This window comes from Palaemon carinicauda, unplaced genomic scaffold (genome assembly GCF_036898095.1).
Source record: "Palaemon carinicauda isolate YSFRI2023 unplaced genomic scaffold, ASM3689809v2 scaffold193, whole genome shotgun sequence".
Lineage (NCBI taxonomy): Eukaryota > Metazoa > Arthropoda > Malacostraca > Decapoda > Palaemonidae > Palaemon > Palaemon carinicauda.
In genome coordinates this window covers 192196-211802 of record NW_027169512.1, presented here as the reverse complement: position 1 = coordinate 211802, position 19607 = coordinate 192196, and the positions used below count along the sequence as shown (strand labels likewise).

The window sequence follows — 19607 nt, the reverse complement described above, 5'->3', positions numbered from 1 at the left end:
GCATCTGATTAGCTAGTAATAATAATAATATCCAATATAAGAAGGTATGTTAATCACATCAAACAAAAGTGATTCTATTTTAATATAGTGTAGTGCTAATGATCAAGGAAAAGTGCAGTTCAGATAATTAAGAGCATTTGAAGAATGAAAAAATTTATTATATAATATTATATGAAGTCTAACAAACAAAAATTAGAATGTAGACAAGGACATGTAATATGCATGCTGACCTTGACTTTGGAACAAGTAGTAAGTTAAGGATATATTTTAGGAATCGTCCTTCATCCTGCCAAATGTATTTACCATGACTAAAGCCCTGTCCACACGATCAAGCATGCCCGACGGGCAAACAGTGATACCAGACCTCAATAGTTAGTAAGAATGAGGGTTAATGACGTCAGAAGCGGGAAAACCACAGACAGTGATCTGGCATCATACAGTGTTGCCAGATCCCTGCCTTTAGTTTTTCCCGCTTCTGACGTCATCAAACCTCATTCTTACTAACTATTGTGGTCTGGTATCACTGTTTGCCCGTCGGGCATGCTTGATCGTGTGGACAAGGCTTTAGTCTGTATGATACAGTATTTCCTTGTCTACATTTTATACTCACTTTATATAATACATTATTGTATAATAAATGTTTCATTTTTTTAAATGGTTTCCTTATCTTATACTGTACTATAATGTATAATATGATTTTTTTTCCTTTATTATTGATATATAAATTTTTCTTCCACACTAAGCTAATAATCATAAAACAAAAGAACAATCAATGGTTCACATTTCAGTTGCCGATTCATGAATCATTGCGCAACCCAAAAAATACATAATATATGCAATTCTTATACATATATTGAAGGTTTATAGCAAAACCTGGGAGATACAGAGCTTAACCAATACAAAACAAAGTTCTTTTACTTACCCTTTTGGAAGGAGAGATATCAATTTTGGGAAGCTTGGCCGCTGATTCCCCATCTTTGCGGGCTGATTCGATGAGATAATTTTTAACTTTTTTCTTGTGAGGTTTTCCTTCGTAATGGTTTTTTGACTGTATTCTTGAATTGAGCTGTAAAAAATCAAAATGAGATGTTGTCAAGGGAAATATAATATTGTACCAAACAACTTTAGATTAATCTTACAATATACAGTACATGTACACTGTACAATATTTTCATACTTTACCTTCAAAAGACGGGAAGCTAAAAGTTAAGATTTTCCGTCAAAAGTCTCTATCATTTTGCCGATTGAAGGATGGCCCAAAATCTCCTCTCCCTTCACCTCAATGAGATTCAGCATCATCATTATTATACTTTATCTTTTTACAAACTTTATCTTATCTTGAGATATGTTATACAAATTCAGCACTTTTAATTTTGTTTAAGTAGACCACCCAACAATCGTGAATCATTTTTAGTTGTGGGAAGATCCTTTCTCGTCTATAATATACTGACTTGGTGTGTCTTTCAGTAAATACAGGCCTTTCAGTTTACAAAATTCAAAGGTTACACCTCTATAGCTCCACTAGCAGAGAACTACTGTTTACTGAAAGACTCATCAAACCATAGGAACCACACCAGTACCACTTCGTATTTCATTATAAAGTAATTGAGATTGAATAAGTTCAGGATTAAGGACTCTCGTCCTCGGAACTCTAACAAAATCTAATCGATCCTTGATTATGGATCCTTCATCAGGATCATAATAAGGTCTGCATCAGAAGAATGGTGGTACTATATACTGTAGTATACCTCATTAGTTAAACAGTCACTTTTGTTGCTGCCCTCTTGGCTCTGGAGATTTCCGTTGTAGATAGAAGTAACAAACTCCAGCCTATGGCCATATTGGAATGAAGATTCTAAGTTGTGGTGAGATGTCATTATGCTTAATCCCAACACTCATTTCAAAGATCGTGAATTCTGCTGTTCGTACAGAATTCATATTGAAACGATATTGTAGACTCATCTTCAGGTATTCTACCAAAACAAATTTCTCTAAGAAAGTCATGGTCCCTAGAAGACCCTGTTACATCCAAACTAATGAGAAACTTCCCCCATTTGAGTTTTCCCAGCAAAAAAAAAAATAAAGAAAAAAAAAACCAACAGAAGAAGACTGAGCCTACTTAAGGCCAAAGTAGAGTCAGCTGTCATCCTGCTGGTTGAGGACCCCTCCTGCCTTGTTTATCACCAGTATAATCATAGCATAGGCCTAAGCTTGAGAAGTCATACAGATCCATACTGGACCAGTTCAGTAACAGGCTATCTACCTTTCCATGCTATGGCCAAAATACTTTATTTTTATTTTGATAGGTTGCAAACATGCCTTGTTTGGTCATCTCCCAACAACCCCAAATCTCTGGTCACCCTGATTGATGTAGATTTTGTTTGGAAGATTCTGATTTTTATTGGTTAACTAATGTGTTCTGACTTCTTCATAGAAAAAAGTTTGCTTACTAGGACCTAAAAGTGAATGTGGAACACGTTTGTAAGCACCATGTGGGCGCAGAGCCAACATTGCACTCGCATCAGGAGGTCTCTCTGAAAAAGAAGTGATGGTCTTCCTAGGAGTGAAGCTAGTTGCCTCCTTTGGGAGAGAGAAGACTCAACTTTAGGATCTCTAGGAGATAAAGTGATGTCAGAATCATTATGAGTGCGGATAGGAGAATAGCTGCTTCTGTACCTGGTGAAATAGGCTGTTCTGTCACCTCTCGGTGTGGTATGCTTAGGTGTACATTTAGGTGATACTTTTAAAATTCTCACAGCGAAGTGTTCCAGCATCGTAGAGGAAAGAACTCCCTGATCTGTGAAATCTGAAACAAAAGTATCATCTCCAGGTTATTCCCACTGGTGGGGGGAAGATGGGAGACCTGTTAAGGTTTATATAGGTTGGCGGTACCAACATAATTTGTAATATCTCGTTTTCTGGTTGTGAAAGAGCATAAGATAAAGGAGCTATATCACTGTGTATTATCTCCAGCTCTCTAATCATAGTAGGTGATAACAAATCAACAAAATGAATTTCTAGGAACTCCAATAATGATGGATCTGAAAGACAAAGGTCCGGAGTTGAGAAGGAAGACTTCTGCTTTTTGCTTTCAGAAGAGGAAGTAGCAAATGAGGAGTGATCCCTCTTAGCCTTCTTTTTCTCTATTATATTTTCCCATTGAGTGTGGCCAATCCCTGCAAAATTCACAAGTAGAGGTAAAGGAGCATTGCTTACCACAACGCCCAGGGCACAAAGGATAGGGATCTACCTCCACTCGGCTCGTGAAAGTGCCACAAGGATTACCTCCAATACTGGGGCACATAATATTCACTTGGGGAACACTAATAAACACAAATGTACCAAGTTGAGAAAAACATAAGGCGAAGTGTAGCATAGACAATGGTTAAGCTGCAACCAGGAGTAAAGTGAAGCAAGTCACGGTGACCCCGCCGCTCCTACCTAGCATGGTGGGGATGCTGGCAAGCATGCAATGTTACCAGAATCCCACGATTTCCTTAATTCTGGTTGTAGCCAAACAGCGATGGAGTAAACCCCATTTAGATGATTATGGTTTGTATCTCGCGTAAGAACAAACTATAATACAAAGAATATGAAGCTAGGATGACTGGGAAAATAAACCATTTGTACTCGAGAAATCTTTGTATTGCTGTATTTCAACTTCTTAATTCCTGGCTTTTGGGGCATTTCTGAAAGAGAAACTTCTAACTAAATCTCACTGTAAGGAAGTAGTCTTTAAAATAGTGTAGTGTTTCTCTTTCAAACTTACAACGAATCTTAAAATTACCTCTCTACCTGTACATGTAGTTAATTTATACAAACAAAACTTACCTTGACATCACAAAGTTTACAGTGGTTGTTTTGAAATTTTTCAACCAGGTCTGGTGGAAGATTAGGGTCTAACTCGACTGGCACTGGAAAGAAAAATATTTACGTTTACACTTGAGCAACAATGACAATAATTATCAGCCCATTGAGGACAAAGTATTTGTATAAAGGAAAAGTTCAAGTGCATATATTAAACAACAATATGAAATGGAACACCAAAATTAGTAAGAATATTATTATTACACAAAAATGTATTGCAGACAATATCTGCAAATTAGAAGCTGAGATAAGATAAAAAAAAGAGTAAAATTGAATTATAGTAAATGGCAAAAATCAGTAGCCATTCAGTCAATATTATTATTATTATTATTACTGTATTATTATTATAATTTTTAATATTATTATAATTATCATTATTATTATAACTATTATTATTATTATAACTATTATTATTATTATTCACACATAATTTTCTAATCACATTTATGAGATATATATATTTCTACTATTGACCCTCAAAGACATCCTAATTATTTTTTTTTATTTTTTTCACTTACCAGACATGCCCTCAACTGTACACATTAAATCCCAAGATATTTACAAAGAAACTCCAACCTTTCCCAGTGAGATATGAATCGACATGATAGGTTAAATTGAGGTATCCATAAATATACAAAAGTACGATATTTACAATAGATTAAGGGGTGAAGGTAGCATCCTTGCCTGGTGATTGCCAGACTGGGGTTCAAGTCCCCCTCAAGCTCTTTAGTTCCTTTGGTCGCTGCAACCTCATCATCCTTGTGAGGTACGGATGAGGGGTTTGGGGGAGCCTATGGGTCTTATCTGCTGAGTCATCTGCAGCCATTGCCTGGCCCTACTTGGTCCTAGCTTTGGTGGAGAAGGGGCTTGGGCGCTGATCATATGTAATATGGTCAGTCTTTAGAGCATTGTCCTGCTTGATAGGGCAATGACACTATCCCTTGCCTCTGCCATTCATGAGCGGCCTTTAAACCTTTAAATTGAGGAGGTATATTAGCAAAGTTGTCAAAAGGTAATGAGGTTTCAGGGATTCTCTTCTGCTGTTTCTCCTGACATCATCATGGACTTTGTTGTTGATTAGCTAGCGTAGCTTTGCTCCAAACTGTCTAGCCAATCTGAGATTGATGTTTTCCTTTGCAGTCTTGCATACTTACACACCCTTTTATTCACATGCAATACATCAAAATACTAAATATTACAATCTAAAGTAAGTTAAGTATGGATATAATAGATTCTATTTTAAAGCTCCTGTTTATATCATGAAAACCCAAATTATAAAAAACATATATGATTTTTAAAAACTTGGCAAGGGTATTGGTATCAAGCTCATCACCTAAGTTTTCTTTGACAGATTTCCATTCAAGATAGAATATCTGCCGGTCATTCCACAGTGTGTACACACTGGTATACCTTTATCTTTTAAAGATATACGTCCAAGTAAGTCAGGCAAATATGCCCAACGTATAGATGGCTTTAAAGAATTTCTTTCCTTCTCTCAGATCTGACTCTAAAGATGACGGCTAAAGTTCCAAATTTTCTCTAATTTTCAATACATCTTATTGTTAACTTTAAAGGTTTGTTTCATGTTTCTGTAGGAAAGTTTATTCATTTGGTAAAAATTACATCCAGTGGTATTTTTTGCATATTCATCAACCTCCTAAACCTATATAGGGGCTGGAACCCAGCAGAAAGTCCCTCTTTTGCCTTGTATACTAGTAGATGTAATGTGTCAAATATGTTCATATTCTATCACACATTTAAAAATCTGGTACTACGACGTGTTGTAACTCGAGTTTTGCACCTCGTAGTTTCGGGGGATATTGAGGAAAGAGAGAACTAATTTGTAAGGGACCTCTGGTAGTGGTTCTAACATGCCCCAGTTACTGTACCAACACTATTAGAGTGAGCGAGCTGGGTTTATTCCTGGCATTCCATGCAACTTTTTTCTCTGGTATATTTAGCAATATTTATACCTTAGAAATGGTGCTATAAAGAGCATTTCAACAGAAACTAACTAGGACTAAAAAACACTTGGACATAATTATACTGTAGAATGATAAAATAAAACTAAAAAATAAATATTATAATACAATTCCTTACATGTACTCCTGTGGTTAGCTTGCACACTGGAAGGGCTACTGCAAGGGGTGGAGAGACAGGCTTAATGGGAGGAGGAAGCTGGAGAGACATGAGAACCTACAGAAGGTGATGGAGGTACTGGGGCAATTGAGTTAGGAGAACCTGTAGAAGGCACTGTAGAGGCAGGAAGAAGTAAAGCAGCAGCTGAGGTAGAGGATATGGGGTATGCTGCAGGACTCTATACTTTCTTGCAGAATCTTACCAGTCTAATCTGGAAATTTACACTCCTCTTCTCCTCCGGATTCTGCTTATACTTTAACACACCAGCAAATCCATGAATCCTCGGTAGATCTTAGTTTTTCTTTCAGTGTTGGAGTCCTTGGCATCGGACCTTGCTCTTAGTGCAAAACCTTCAGCCATGTTCTTGGTTATAAATCTCTTGGGCTCTGGGGTTGCTATGTCATCCTCATTCTCTTCAATTATCTTCTTCTCAAGTTGAATGAAGTCCTCAGCAGATAACTCTCCTTAAGATGCCAATAGCTCAGTGAAATCAACAGCCTCCACCTTCAAATTAAGCTGCTTACTCAGTGCAACAACCTTCCTGGTGTTGCAGTCAACTGTCCCCTCATAAACCATGAAGATATTTCACAAACGGGGTGACAGTTTGTCCAAACACAATTCAAGTTTATTTACTTCACTTCAGCCCAAGCATAAGCAAAGCTCTTAACAGTTGAAAGAATATTGCATGATTTCCCAAAATCCTTGAATTCAATTCCTTGTTCTTCATTGTATCTAAGGCCATAGCAGATGTCCTTCAAAGGTAGTAGGCCTTGAAACAGGCAGTAACACCTTGGTTCATAGGGCGTAAAAGCAAAGATTCTTCATAAATTGAATCTTCACTAGTGTCTCATTTCTTCTCTTAATCTATTTTTTATAATTACAGTAGTCTCTTTATTTGACAAGATTGCTAGGATCAGAAATACAAGAAAAGATAGAATTTTCATCAACTTCCCCATAGAAATTAGCAACGAAGATGCCAAAAAAATTTTTCAGTTCGTACATATATCTACCCTCTGTGGGATGGAGAGTCTCTTCAGATCATGTTTAGGTATTTCCCGCATTGTAGTTTCATCTCTATACAGTACTCCATATCAAGTATCATTATTATAGCTGTCACTCAGTATCGAGTATTACTATTTCAAAGACCTTAATGAGTTCCCAAGTGAGAGGCTAGTCCAATTCTAGATCCACACACACTTCCACAGTGTGGGCACACATTATCAGGAGGTAGCGGATGTTGTGGGTTTTCATGTCCAGCTGATCTTCTTGCTCGTTTTTTATCATTCTCCTGTTCACCCTTTCTCTGGAGTACATAAATACCTTCTTTTTATTTTTGCACTACAAGCAGTGTGGTCATGTGCATCTCAATCCCAGGCTTTATAATTGATGTCACATATTTTCATATTTGTCTTCAGACAGTACTTGAAATGCTTCCTTTGCCCATCCAATCTTCGGGTTCCCTTGCTTAACTCTGAGTAGAATATTTGTTTTGGAATGTGTGTCCTTCATTCTGACCACATGACCAATCTATCTTAATTGATTCTGTGTGATAAAGGCTTCAATACTTAAGCAATTTGACTTCTAAAATGCTGCTGTTTGTTCGATGAGCTTGCCAACTGATTTTTAGGTTTTTTGACATGCAGCGCTGATGAAACTTTTTAAGAATATTTATGTGACATCTATATGTGGTCCAAGCCTCTGAGGTATAAAGAAGAGTAGGAAGGTCAACCGAGCGTTAGACCATTTTGCTTGGATTTCTTGGATTACGGTTTTCAAATACTCTGGATCATAGTACCCCAAAAGCACTGCTAGCACATCGTATGTGGTTTTGGATCTCACTCTAAATATTTACATCTGAGATATGACTGCCAAGATAAGAAAATTGATGGATGTTATCAGGGGTCTCATTATTTAAGACGATGTTAGGATTTCCTGCTTTGCTATTTGGTGCAGGCTGGTAAAGGATTTTGGTTTTGGCATAAGCATCAGCAAAGGCATTAAGGATTCTTTGAAGATCATATTCAATTTTGGCACATATGATATTATCGTCTGCATATTGGAATTCAATAAAAGTTGCAGTTTTTATTGGCTCTGGGTCTGAGGCATCCAAGATTGAAAATTCCTCCAACCATTCGATATGTAACTGATATACCTGGAGGGAGATGGTCCTTTATGAGATGTATAATAGCAGCGATGAAAACAGAAAAGGGACGAAGCCTCCATGCATCCCTGTTTCACACCAGATTTTACCAGTGAAAGGGTCAGCTGCTTTTTCATTAGCAGTCACAGCAATAGACATGTTATCATGAAGTAGCCATAGAATATGGATGAACTTTTGTGGGCAGCCCGCTTTAGATAATACATCCCAAAGAAGCTCCCGCTTAACACTATCAAAGGCCTAAGTTGGGTCAATGAACAGGGGATGATGAGGAGGGAGAAGTCTAATTGGAAAGGGACCTCTGGTAGTGGATTCACTCGCCCCAGTTTTTATACCGACACCCTATAAGGGTGAACGAGCTGGGTATATTCCTGGCATTCCATGCAACTTTTTTCTCTGGTATATTTAGCAGTATTTATACCTTAGAAGTGGTGCTTTAAGGAGCATTTTACGGAGCGACACAGGTTGAGCCCATAAATAATGGTTTCTGTTTTCTCTTGTACTTGCCTAACAGTGAAAATCATGTCGTTTATACCTAGTATAATAAACGATTGACTGTTTTCTCCCCAAGTACATTTGTAAGTAAGGGCTCCACATCCAAAAATGTGACAAAGACTATACACATCTCCAGAGCATAGTATCAGCACTTCATTTTCTTGGTGTGCTGTCTGTAAGATGGACCATAGACCCACTGGCAAGAGCTGTAAGGAGTACCAAATTAAAGATGCTCTCTATATCAAATGCAGAGTAATGTACATCGATATGGGCCTTACCAAAAGATTAAAAAACAAAATGTCAACCCAATAAGTAGCTCTCCTAAAGCTATACATTAACCTTTTGGGGTAATTGTAGCTTCTCCAGTAAAAGACAAGTTTGGGGCTATGGCAGTTGACTAAGGAACAAAGTCTCTCTCATAGTCTTATCTTTCAAATCATACACATTGTCATCAATTATTTTTCAAAACAAGCAATTACTCAGCCCTATATGTATCTACTACTATGTATATACTATCTGCTGCTTCCTCCGATGCCTTAGATGACCGGGGAGGTAGCAGCAGTAGGGGATTCAGCATTATGAAGCTTCATCTGTGGTGGATAATGTGGGAGGGTGGGCTGTGGCACCCTAGCAGTACCAGCTGAACTCGGTTGAGTCCCTTGTTAGGCTGGGAGGAACGTAGAGAGTAGGGGTCCCCTTTTTTGTTTTTGTTTCATTTGTTGATGTCGGCTACCCCACAAAATTGGGGGAAGTGCCTTGGTATATGTATGTATGTACTACACCGTCAAAGGGAAAAGTGAATCCTCCTCACTCCTCACCTCATAAGAGAGAGATAACTCCGTCATTTGTCCCTCTTACAATATGAGATATGGGAATACCTTTATATAAAATATATATGCTTCCATCCTAGAAACCAGTTATAGAACATACTTCTGATCCATTAGTAGAAAACCTTTGGATATATGCAGCATAAAATTAGTAACCACTGAGGTTCAACAGCCCCTTCGACAAAATGCACAACTATAAATCGCCAAAGTGTGTAAACATATTACATGAAAATAGAATCAGTTAGGGAGAACGAGTGGTTCACGTGGACCACCAGGCACAGTTTCTTTCCAGAAGTTGATATCAATAGTGTTCAGGGATATATAGGTTGAAAAAGGAGAATTTTCTTTTATTTCATGATTGAGAAGATCTTGCTTTGTTGATACTACTAATGTGAGACTCTCCGGCAAGATTCACCAAAATAATACATTGTTAACAACAACGAACATTTTCTGCCACTAACCCATTATTCTTCCATAGCCTAAATAGCCCTTTCAGTAGGATAGTCTCTTGTTACTTCTTGAGACATATATCTTGGAGAAACAGTTTTAACTCCTGAAGGTAAAGATAGGTAAGCCAGAAGTACTGGAGCTACCGATGGGTTTTTGTGAAACAGGCAGTATGCGTATCAGTAGAACCGTGATTGCTACCCTTCCAAAGTCACAATAAAAAATACATGCCTGTCCCTTTGTGCAGTTATTTTTTAATCTCATCAGCTAAAATTTCATTTTTTTTAATGTAATTTTACATTAAATCTTGTGAAGGAAGTTAGATTGACATCTTCTTCTTCTTCTTCTTCTTTGTCTACATCTTTTCCCACTTCTATGTGGGGTCGATTTAGACAAAGAAGAAGAAGAAGAAGAAGATGATGTCAATCTAACTTCCTTTACAAGATTTTATTAATCAATCGAAGGTGTTTGTATTTTCACTGTAGCAGCCATCAAAACCTGTTATTATCTGTCATCATCTTGAGTGAAATCCCATCATGATTTCTAATGTATCCTAAGTCCAAATTCCAGTTCATGTTCCCAAGATATGTGACTGTTTTATGGATACCCAAATGTTATAGAATGAGAACTTAATGCACCTGTTGAAACACAAACGCGAAAGCTTTTTAGTTTTACATTTTATACCTATCAGTTATATAAAGTTGAATTGTAGTTGGTGCTTTTATCATAACTTCATTTTGGATTTTATTTTCTTTAAGGTGAAATTGTTTCTAGTGTTCATTATATTAACCCTTTTACCCCCAAAGGACGTACTGGTACGTTTCACAAAACTCGTCCCTTTACCCCCATGGACGTACCGGTACGTCCTTGCAAAAAAATGCTATTTAAATTTTTTTTTGTATATTTTTGGTAATGTTTTAAGAAACCAGGCATTTTCCAAGAGAATGAGACCAACCTGACCTCCCTATGACAAAAATTAAGGCTGTTAGAGCAATTTAAAAAAAATATACTGCAAAATGTGCTTGAAAAAAATAACCCCATGGGGGTTAGGGGTTGGAAATTTCCAAATAGCCTGGGGGTAAAAGGGTTAAACACCAAAGATTTCAATTTTCATGATTTTTATTATCAAATAACTAGAATTTCTTTTTAGCACTGTATTTCTGAGATGTGTTTAGCCATATGAAAAACAAGTCACAGTGAGTTTTTGTTACAATCACCACTATGCAAAATATTCATTATAGTATTAGAATGAAAACATTACAAAAAATGGATCTCCCAAAGTTTCTGTGTACATGTATATAAAACCTTTAGTCCTTTTTCTTTGGCTTTTAATTTCATACATAACGTCAATACCAGCTACTGAACTGGGCAGTTGAGAAGCTAAAATCAAAAGGTAGCATTTGGCTGTAGACAATACTACCATCATTTTAGGTAATTTCACATTACTCTATAATGCATATTACTTGACATTATGAATTACTGTTTTGTTTATTAGAGGACTGAAGAATGGGTGCTATTATAGTATGCTATCTACCGTCGAATTACCTACTATAGTATGGTATCTACCACAAAGTATGTTATCTACCGTCAATGTTAATCCTCCTGTTTGATGATGATTATCAAACAGATTATGTACCACCAGTATGTTATCCTCACTGCACTTTAATGATAGTTTAATAATAGTTATTGGAAGGAAAACATGGATGCATAATTATAAGCAGTTTGTAGCTTAGGTTGGGTTGAGTTAGGTTAGGTTATCAAGTCGGTAGTGATCCTCCTTATTAGAGGCGGATTAGCAAGTAGACCGTATTCTTAGGGACTGATGATAGGTATCATATTATAGTCAGAGAGGGGTGGTAGATATCAAAATTGGCGGTAGATAGCATACTATAATAGCACCGAAGAATGTATAGTTATACAGTAAACAGTAGTTTGTTTCCCTGTGATTAATTGAAATCTTGGATAAACCTAATTTCTGTAACCTCAGTTACATGTATTTATTGCATTATATGGTTTGAAATTCTTCCAGTTGGTAACCCTCAATTAGTTGGTTAAATTGCAGTGGGAATCTATAACCCACATTTTGAATACAATGTGTCTACATAGACATGTTATCACATCAAATTTCATGATTGGAGAAATACTCAAGACCTTCTTAACTCACTCTTTTTGAAACTCAAATGATGTCGACTTGGAGAGACTTTTTGAAACTCAAATGATGTCGACTTGGAGACTCTTTTTGAAACTCAAATGATGTCGACTTGGAGACACTTTTTGAAACTCAAATGATGTCGACTTGGAGACTTTTTGAAACTCAAATGTCGACTTGGAGACTCTTTTTGAAACTCAAATGATATCGACTTGGAGACTCTCTTTGAAACTCAAATGATGTAGACTTGGAGACTCTTTTTGAAACTCAAATGATGTCAACTTGGAGACACTTTTTGAAACTCAAATGATGTCGACTTGGAGACTCTTTTTGAAACTCAAATGATGTCGACTTGGAGACTCTTTTTGAAACTCAAATGATGTCGACTTGGAGACTCTTTTTGAAACTCAAATGATGTCGACTTGGAGACTCTTTTTGAAACTCAAATGATGTCGACTTGGAGACACTTTTTGAAACTCAAATGATGACGACTTGGAGACACTTTTTGAAACTCAAATGATGTCGACTTGGAGACACTTTTTGAAACTCAAATGATGTCGACTTGGAGACTCTTTTTGAAACTCAAATGATGTCGACTTGGAGACACTTTTTGAAACTCAAATGATGTCGACTTGGAGACTCTTTTTGAAACTCAAATGATGTCGACTTGGATGGTAAGGTTTTGGCTTTGTCTTCAGAAGTTTTGAACTCGAGTACAGTACTTGGTAAAACGCCCTATTCCATAATAGACTAATTGTATATGTTGTCCAGCCTTTTGGGATTGGGCTATGGGGTTTATTCATCAAATTATGCACACAATATGGGTGAAATGAGTGTAACAGTCCAAAGACTGAACACAGCTCCATCATTAAGTTAAATACTTCCTGAATCGTTATCAGATTCATCATTTCCTAAAACTAGCCTTTCATCAATAATGATATCTTTTGGTGATAGTACGGAACTGTAATAATGTACAAAGAATAATCACCGAAATATGGTTATACAGTCAAGTACTGTAGTGTACAGTATATGAACATGCAGCCAACATACACATATGGTAGTTTCATTTCCAAACAACCCCAAGAAATTTTTTTACCGAACAAAATTTTAATTGTGCATTAGTCACTTAACATCTCATTCTCTAAAAAGAAAGATTGAAAATTGAGAGAAATTCTTATTTAAAAGGCATTCTATATACTGCTTACAAAATAAACAAAAATAAACAATTTTAGTAGTTTTACAACCAGAAGAATAAAGTACTATCAAGTACAAAGACAAGACCACCATAATACTTTAGTTGAAAAATAAAAAAATCTGCATAAGAATGAAGCCATTCTAAAGTGAACCAAAAACCATGCAAAATTAAAGGCCACATATAGCAATGAAAAAGTCACGACTGAATCGCTAACCTTTTGAGCAACGTGTGTACTTACATGGTCGCTTGTAAACAGGCCCTGAAGTCTTGACAGGCTGACCAGAAGAACTTTTTTCTCTCCGTCTCGATTTCCTCGGGGAGTCATAAGACGACGTCTTCGCTTCTTTGCCTCTTGGAACCAGAGGACTTCCTATCACAGGCTCCTGTTGCTCATTGGATCCTTGCTCTGAATCGGTGTCGTCATCAGAAGGAATTACTGGTTCCTCCACTGGAACTATTTCTGGCGGCAAATCTTCAATTGGGGGATTGGCCCGCTCAGGAGGTGGAGGAGGGGGAGGTGGAGGGCGAAATGTATGAGGGAGAGATCTAATATGACGATAGGAGACAGGAGGTGGAATACTAGGGTAATGGGACTGGTTATTTGGAGGCATAGGTGGCATTGGCGGTGGAGGAACTGGAGGACGGCCATATCCTCCCCAATAATCGCTGTATCCTCCATAAGTGGACTGACTGGGGTTAAACATGCCTATGGATAAAGTCTCTCATTATAAAATGGAAAAGTTATTCTGTTTGCAATATGAAGATCTAAAGCTAGATCTACCAAATAGTATTCCACAGGATTCAAAGAACTATAATAGTGTCCTTACCTCGCAACTCATATTAAACACTTACTTACCAATAACTTTGCAATGAAAAGTGGGTTACTGTTGCTTGCATTATTATATCAGTGCACATGATATTTTGAATTCATAATATAAATGCTTATTGAAATTTTTCTTATGAGCAATGATAAAAATAGAATCTAAGCACCTCATTCTTTGAAGTAACATTATAGTAAATATGAAAATGTCCTTCGGTAAAAAAAACAAAATAAAAAAACTATCAACGGAAAATGATAAATTTGGAAATAATTTGTATTTATCCTAAACATACAAACATGAAGCTCTTTATTATGGAGATACATTTCGGCCACAGCTAAAAATAGCCGTAAAACTTTTAAGCGAGGTGATACTCTCTTCCACTGGTTAGTAGGAGGTGTACCCACCACCCGGCTCACTCACGCAGTAGCTAACAGACACCGCTTTGCAATTGCAGACAGGACTCCTAAGGGCTAGGTGATGGTGGGCCAGTATGTGTAATGTGTAAAGAGCTTCAAGTTTGTTTTTAGTTTTAGTTTTACTTCGCCCCAAATACAAACCTTTCAGCTCTTGTACTATGGAGACTCACGCTTAGGTGGGAGGAAGCCCTAGATCAGCTGGCTGATCCCTGACCCAGGATGTGACTCTCATGCTTCGTAAGAGCTGTGGAAGAGCACAACCTATCATCTTGCTAGCTATCAACAAGAGATAACGGCCTGAGCAATCGTGCGAAGGTGTGAAGACTAAGAAATGTGACCCGTTAAGATATGGCCTACTTTGGAGCCTTGCTTACTTACCTGGACATTACCCGAGTCTCTCCTCACTAAGAGATCGGGGATGTAACAATATACATGCATATATTAGGATAAACAAGGGACGATGATACCCACCTACAGTCATAAGAGGCCAGCTTGCAGAGTTCTTCGGCTCGCTCAAGCCTCAAGAGAAGGAGAATGAATGACAAAAAGGCCAGTCATACGCGCATTCACACTAATACTTACAACCGGGTAACATTTACCCTCAAGTGACTGTTACCTGTCCTACGAGGGAGCTGAGGTGTTAAAGATCATGTTTTGTGAAGCCACAACAGGACCTATGAAGAATGTTTCAAGGCTCTTGTTGGTTACGTCTTGCAAATAATGGGTGGTGGAAGTAGACTGACGTTTCATCATGCCTGGCTGTAAGACCTGCATCACATTAAAATTCTTTTTGAATGCCAGGGATGGGCTAATGCCCCTGACGTCCTGAGCTATAGATCTATGGTCAAAAGAGGCCGATTCACTTGGAGGGTTCGTTCGATGACTTTCCTGATCCGGGAAGAAATAGAATTCCTTGTCATCCTCCTTTAGACTACTTGTGCTGACAAACAGCCTGTTGATTTGTGGACGAACTAAAGTAATTCGTTTAAGGTATTTCATTAGTACCCTTCAAGGGCATAATAACAGTTGAATTGGGTCATCTGTTACAGAACGGAGACTCTCAATCCGGAAGGGCCTGAATCTACGATCCGCTACTGCCGTATTTTTAGTCTTGGCAATAAACTCAGGGACAAAGTCGAGTGTCACCTGCCCCCATCCCCTTAAATGGGACAGACTGTGTAGCTCACTGACTCTCTTTGCAAAGGCAAGGACTAAGAGGAAAACTGTCTTTAAGAGTCAGGTCACGATCTGAAGCTGGACTTAGAGGCTCATAAGATGCTCCTTTCAGAGATGGCAAAACTCGAACTACATGCCAAGGAGGTGGTCTTACTTCAGACTGAGGGCAGGATAACTCGAAACTACATATGACAAGAGATAATTCCGTTGAGGCGTTGAGGAGGAAGTGTCAACTCCATTTAGTTTAAAGGTGAGACTTAAGGCCGAGTGATAGCCTTTCATCACCGACACTAAAAAGTCTTTTTCCTCCTTGAGGTATAACAAGAACTCAGCTCTTGTTGAAATAGTGGCACTAAGTGGAGGGATGCCCCTTCCACGACACCAACCACAGAAGATAGTCCACTTCGCTTGGTGGACATGAGATAGATAACTCCCAGAGTTATCCAGCCATTCTCCATGCAAATGGTTAATAAAAACCTCGTGCCATGAGAAGTTGCTGGATAACCTCTAGACATGAAGATGTAGTGAAGCTACTCATCTTGGAAAATTTGAACATGTGGTTGTTTGAATAAGTCGGGAAGTGAAAGGAGCTTCCCAGGTGCCTCTGAATAGCTCAAGAAGTGGAGGGAGCTCCCCGGATGTGCCTCTGTGAGCAGATGTAGAAGGCCTAGAAACCATTCTGCATGTTGCCACATCGGAGCTATTAAGGTCATCGATAGGTCTTGAGATAACCGAACTTTGTTCAGAAGCCTCCTTACTAGGCAGAAATGGGGAAACGCACAGACGTCTAGGTTGTCCCACGGGTGTAGAAAAGCATCTTGCCAGAACACTTGGGAATCAGGTATTGGGGAGCAGTACACCACAAGTTTGTGGTAGAGAACCGTTGCGAACAGGTCTGTTGTTGGCGAACCCCACAAAGTCAAGACTCTGTTGGCTATCTGTTTATTCAAAGACTACACTGTCCCAACTATCTGAGTCTTCCTCCTTAGTTTGTCTGCCAAAATGTTTCTCTTGCCCAGGATGAAAAGAGCTGAGAGTACCTCCTTACTTGATTATGTAAGCCATCATTGTGGTGTTGTCGCTTATCAACACCACAGAGTGTCTTGAAAGTGCTTGAGAGCTGGAAAGGCTGCTCTCATTTCTAGGAGGTTTATGTGGCAGTGTTGCTCAGCTTCAGACCATAGCCTGGAGGTGGTGTGATGCAACAGATGAGCCCCCACCTTTCTTTTGATGCGTCCAAGATGAGCATTAAATCCGGGGGAAGAGAGAGAAGAGGAGAGGCCGGGTCTTGGACTGTGGAGACAGGTTTAGTACATAGATATTGATCATATCTAGATGTTCTACACAGGGGGGGAGAGATGTGCATAAGGCGGTATATAGATGTTATTGTTGTTCTCTCCGTCTTGGGTCAGGAGAGGAACTCCTTACCGAGGATCTAGTGGCCTCTAGAGGAATTATTGGAGTACTTCTACGTATTGGAATAGGAGAACGAGTTAGTCCCGAGACCACTTGTTTAAGCGCTTGCGCCAGATCCTGGAACCAGGGTTTATCCTTTGCAAAGGAAACTGTTTTTGTTATTCCGTTTCTTATGAATGGGTGATCTCTCACCAGAATATTCTATAGGTCTGCTCGTTAATGGTGCGGTTTGATGGGAGGGTAAATGATCACTGGGTGCGAGCTAAAAATGCGAGTGTTGGCTAAGTGAGCGCCACGCGGGTGTGTACTGATGGTAGGGCAAGCGCCATCAAGTCCGCAGTCATCAGGGACTCGCTAAAGGGGTGAGCGCTGGCGAGGCGAGTGCTCACCAGAGACAGGAGTCTTTGTGCCCTCATGTGCAGGTACCCTAAGTGTTTGCACATGCTGCCTCTCTTGGAAGGAAAAGGATTGTGTGGTCACTTTTTCCTCTTGCCAGAAGTCACTCAAAAATTTTGTTTCCAACAGCAGCGACACTACAGAAGGGGAGGATCGGAATCTTCTCTTTCAGCATGCGGGGACTCTTTGACAGGCTTCACATCCAAAGCTCTTAACAGCTGAGTTCCAGTTTGACTGAAATCATACTCCTGTTAAAGGATGAGGGTTTATATTCATATAGGGACAAATATTGGTTGGCGCAAAAGTATCGCGAGTTCTGTCGCAAAACTTGAGACTTGTCATAATCAAGTGAAGATTTTGCAGATACGGGTGGCAAGTCGTCAACAGGATAAGAGGGGAAGATATTCAGTTAATATTCACAATCAGATTTATAGGGCCTACCATAATCTTTCCTAACTAAAAAAGATGTCTATAACTCTTTTGAGATCAAGAGATATTCACCTGATGAGAAACTACATTATACAGTATACTGTAAACCATTTATAACAGCCCAGCATTTTTTTTTTTCACTAACATGTGCCTTAGTGCATTCCTTACTAATACCCTAGGCTAAGGTAAACAATGACTATCCATTCTCATCAACAACATTTTCTTCTCTACTGCAAACTTTAAGGTTTAGCTCTTCATCTAAATCCTTTTTCCCACATTAGACTATCTGGACCTTCCCGATTATCCTCATACACTGTATATGTTTTTCTCCTTTTCAAACTAACTGCTCACACTTCACATGTCCAAATTGTACACTTCCTTGACTTGATACCAAAAGCTCTCGGCATTTAGTTATCTTAGCTCAGGGCAAGTGCCACAAACCTCCCATGTAGTATTGACAATTGATAAAATTATAAGGCCTTTATTTGCTGACTTAGGCTATTTTAATTTTTGTGACAACTCATCAAGTTTTACATCCTTTTGTTTGAACTGCCTCATAATAACAATTTCTAACCCCTTATCTTTATATAAAATATAGAGGAACACAATGGGAAATAAGAGGTTTACGTTGCCTCTGCCCATTAATCTGGGTAATATCAATATTGATTTTGCAAGCAAGGAATTTTGAATGAGTAATGGCATTTTTTGTGAAGTTGAATTCAGATTTTGGGGTGTATGTATGATAGCGGCCACCTGTATGTACGATGAAGGCTGACTAAGAATGCGGCAGTGTAAGGGGGTCATAGGGGGCTGTTAAGCTGTTAGCCCTCCATTAAGTAAGTAGTAAGAACAAGGCTAATAGGTTAGGTTAGGTTTAGATAGCTGTTGGCCATTATTTATGCATGCAGGAGGAACTGGCCGCCGATATACAAAGGCTCCCTGATTTCTAAGTATACTATCATTCTACGCATCTCTCCTGTCTTATAAAGTGATGGCATATCTAATCCATTGTGACAGTCAATCTACTTTCAGACAGTCAATTTACTTTCAACGTAGCCGACCCTTTACAACAGCTAAATTCACTGTAGCTAAATAGCATACAAAAACTCCAAGCCAAGGTACAATATAGCAGTCGAGTATCTCAAATTCAAGCAGGACAAAATAGCAGCTAACCTACGGTAGGTTACTTTGTCTGACTTCTGACCTCCTGTTAAATAAGTTAAATAGCTTTATAATCATTAGTACGATGTGACACACTGGAAAATAAGAACAAAATAGCAGCTAACCTACGGTATGTTACTCTGTCTGACTTCCGACCTCCGTTCAAATAGCTTTACAATTAGCAGTACGATGTGACACACTGGAAAATAAGAACAAAATAGCTGCTAACCTACAGTAGGTTACTTTGACTTCTGAACTCCGGTTAAATAAGTAAGGTTAAATAGCTTTACGATTAATAGTACGATGTGATACACTGGAAAATACGAAATTTTCCTAAGGGGTCCTACGTCAGGTGAGCTTTTAAAGCAAGGACACGACGGGCATGCGTACAGCAGGCAAGGAATAGGATACTGGTAAACGTGCTGTTTAAGAAAGAAGGAATAGAGAAAATAGAAGAATATATTAATCAGATGGGGAAACTGAGAGAAGAAAATAAAAGAATTATAATAAAGAAA

The 19607-nt window shown here is 38.5% G+C and overlaps 1 protein-coding gene across 3 annotated transcripts in view; it reads right to left on the bottom strand.

Annotated features, from left to right (window-relative positions):
* LOC137635898 (zinc finger matrin-type protein 3-like) overlaps positions 1-19607 on the bottom strand; it is a 36870-nt gene that overhangs the window by 16709 nt on the left and 554 nt on the right. For all 3 annotated transcript variants that reach the window (XM_068368333.1, XM_068368332.1, XM_068368334.1), the window contains exons 2-4: positions 13516-13983; positions 3832-3914; positions 923-1066 (exon numbers count right to left, since the gene is read on the bottom strand). In XM_068368333.1, the coding sequence (XP_068224434.1) occupies positions 923-1066; positions 3832-3914; positions 13516-13981 (693 nt within the window). In that variant the 5' untranslated portion in view covers positions 13982-13983. The remainder of the gene's footprint in view (positions 1-922; positions 1067-3831; positions 3915-13515; positions 13984-19607) is intronic.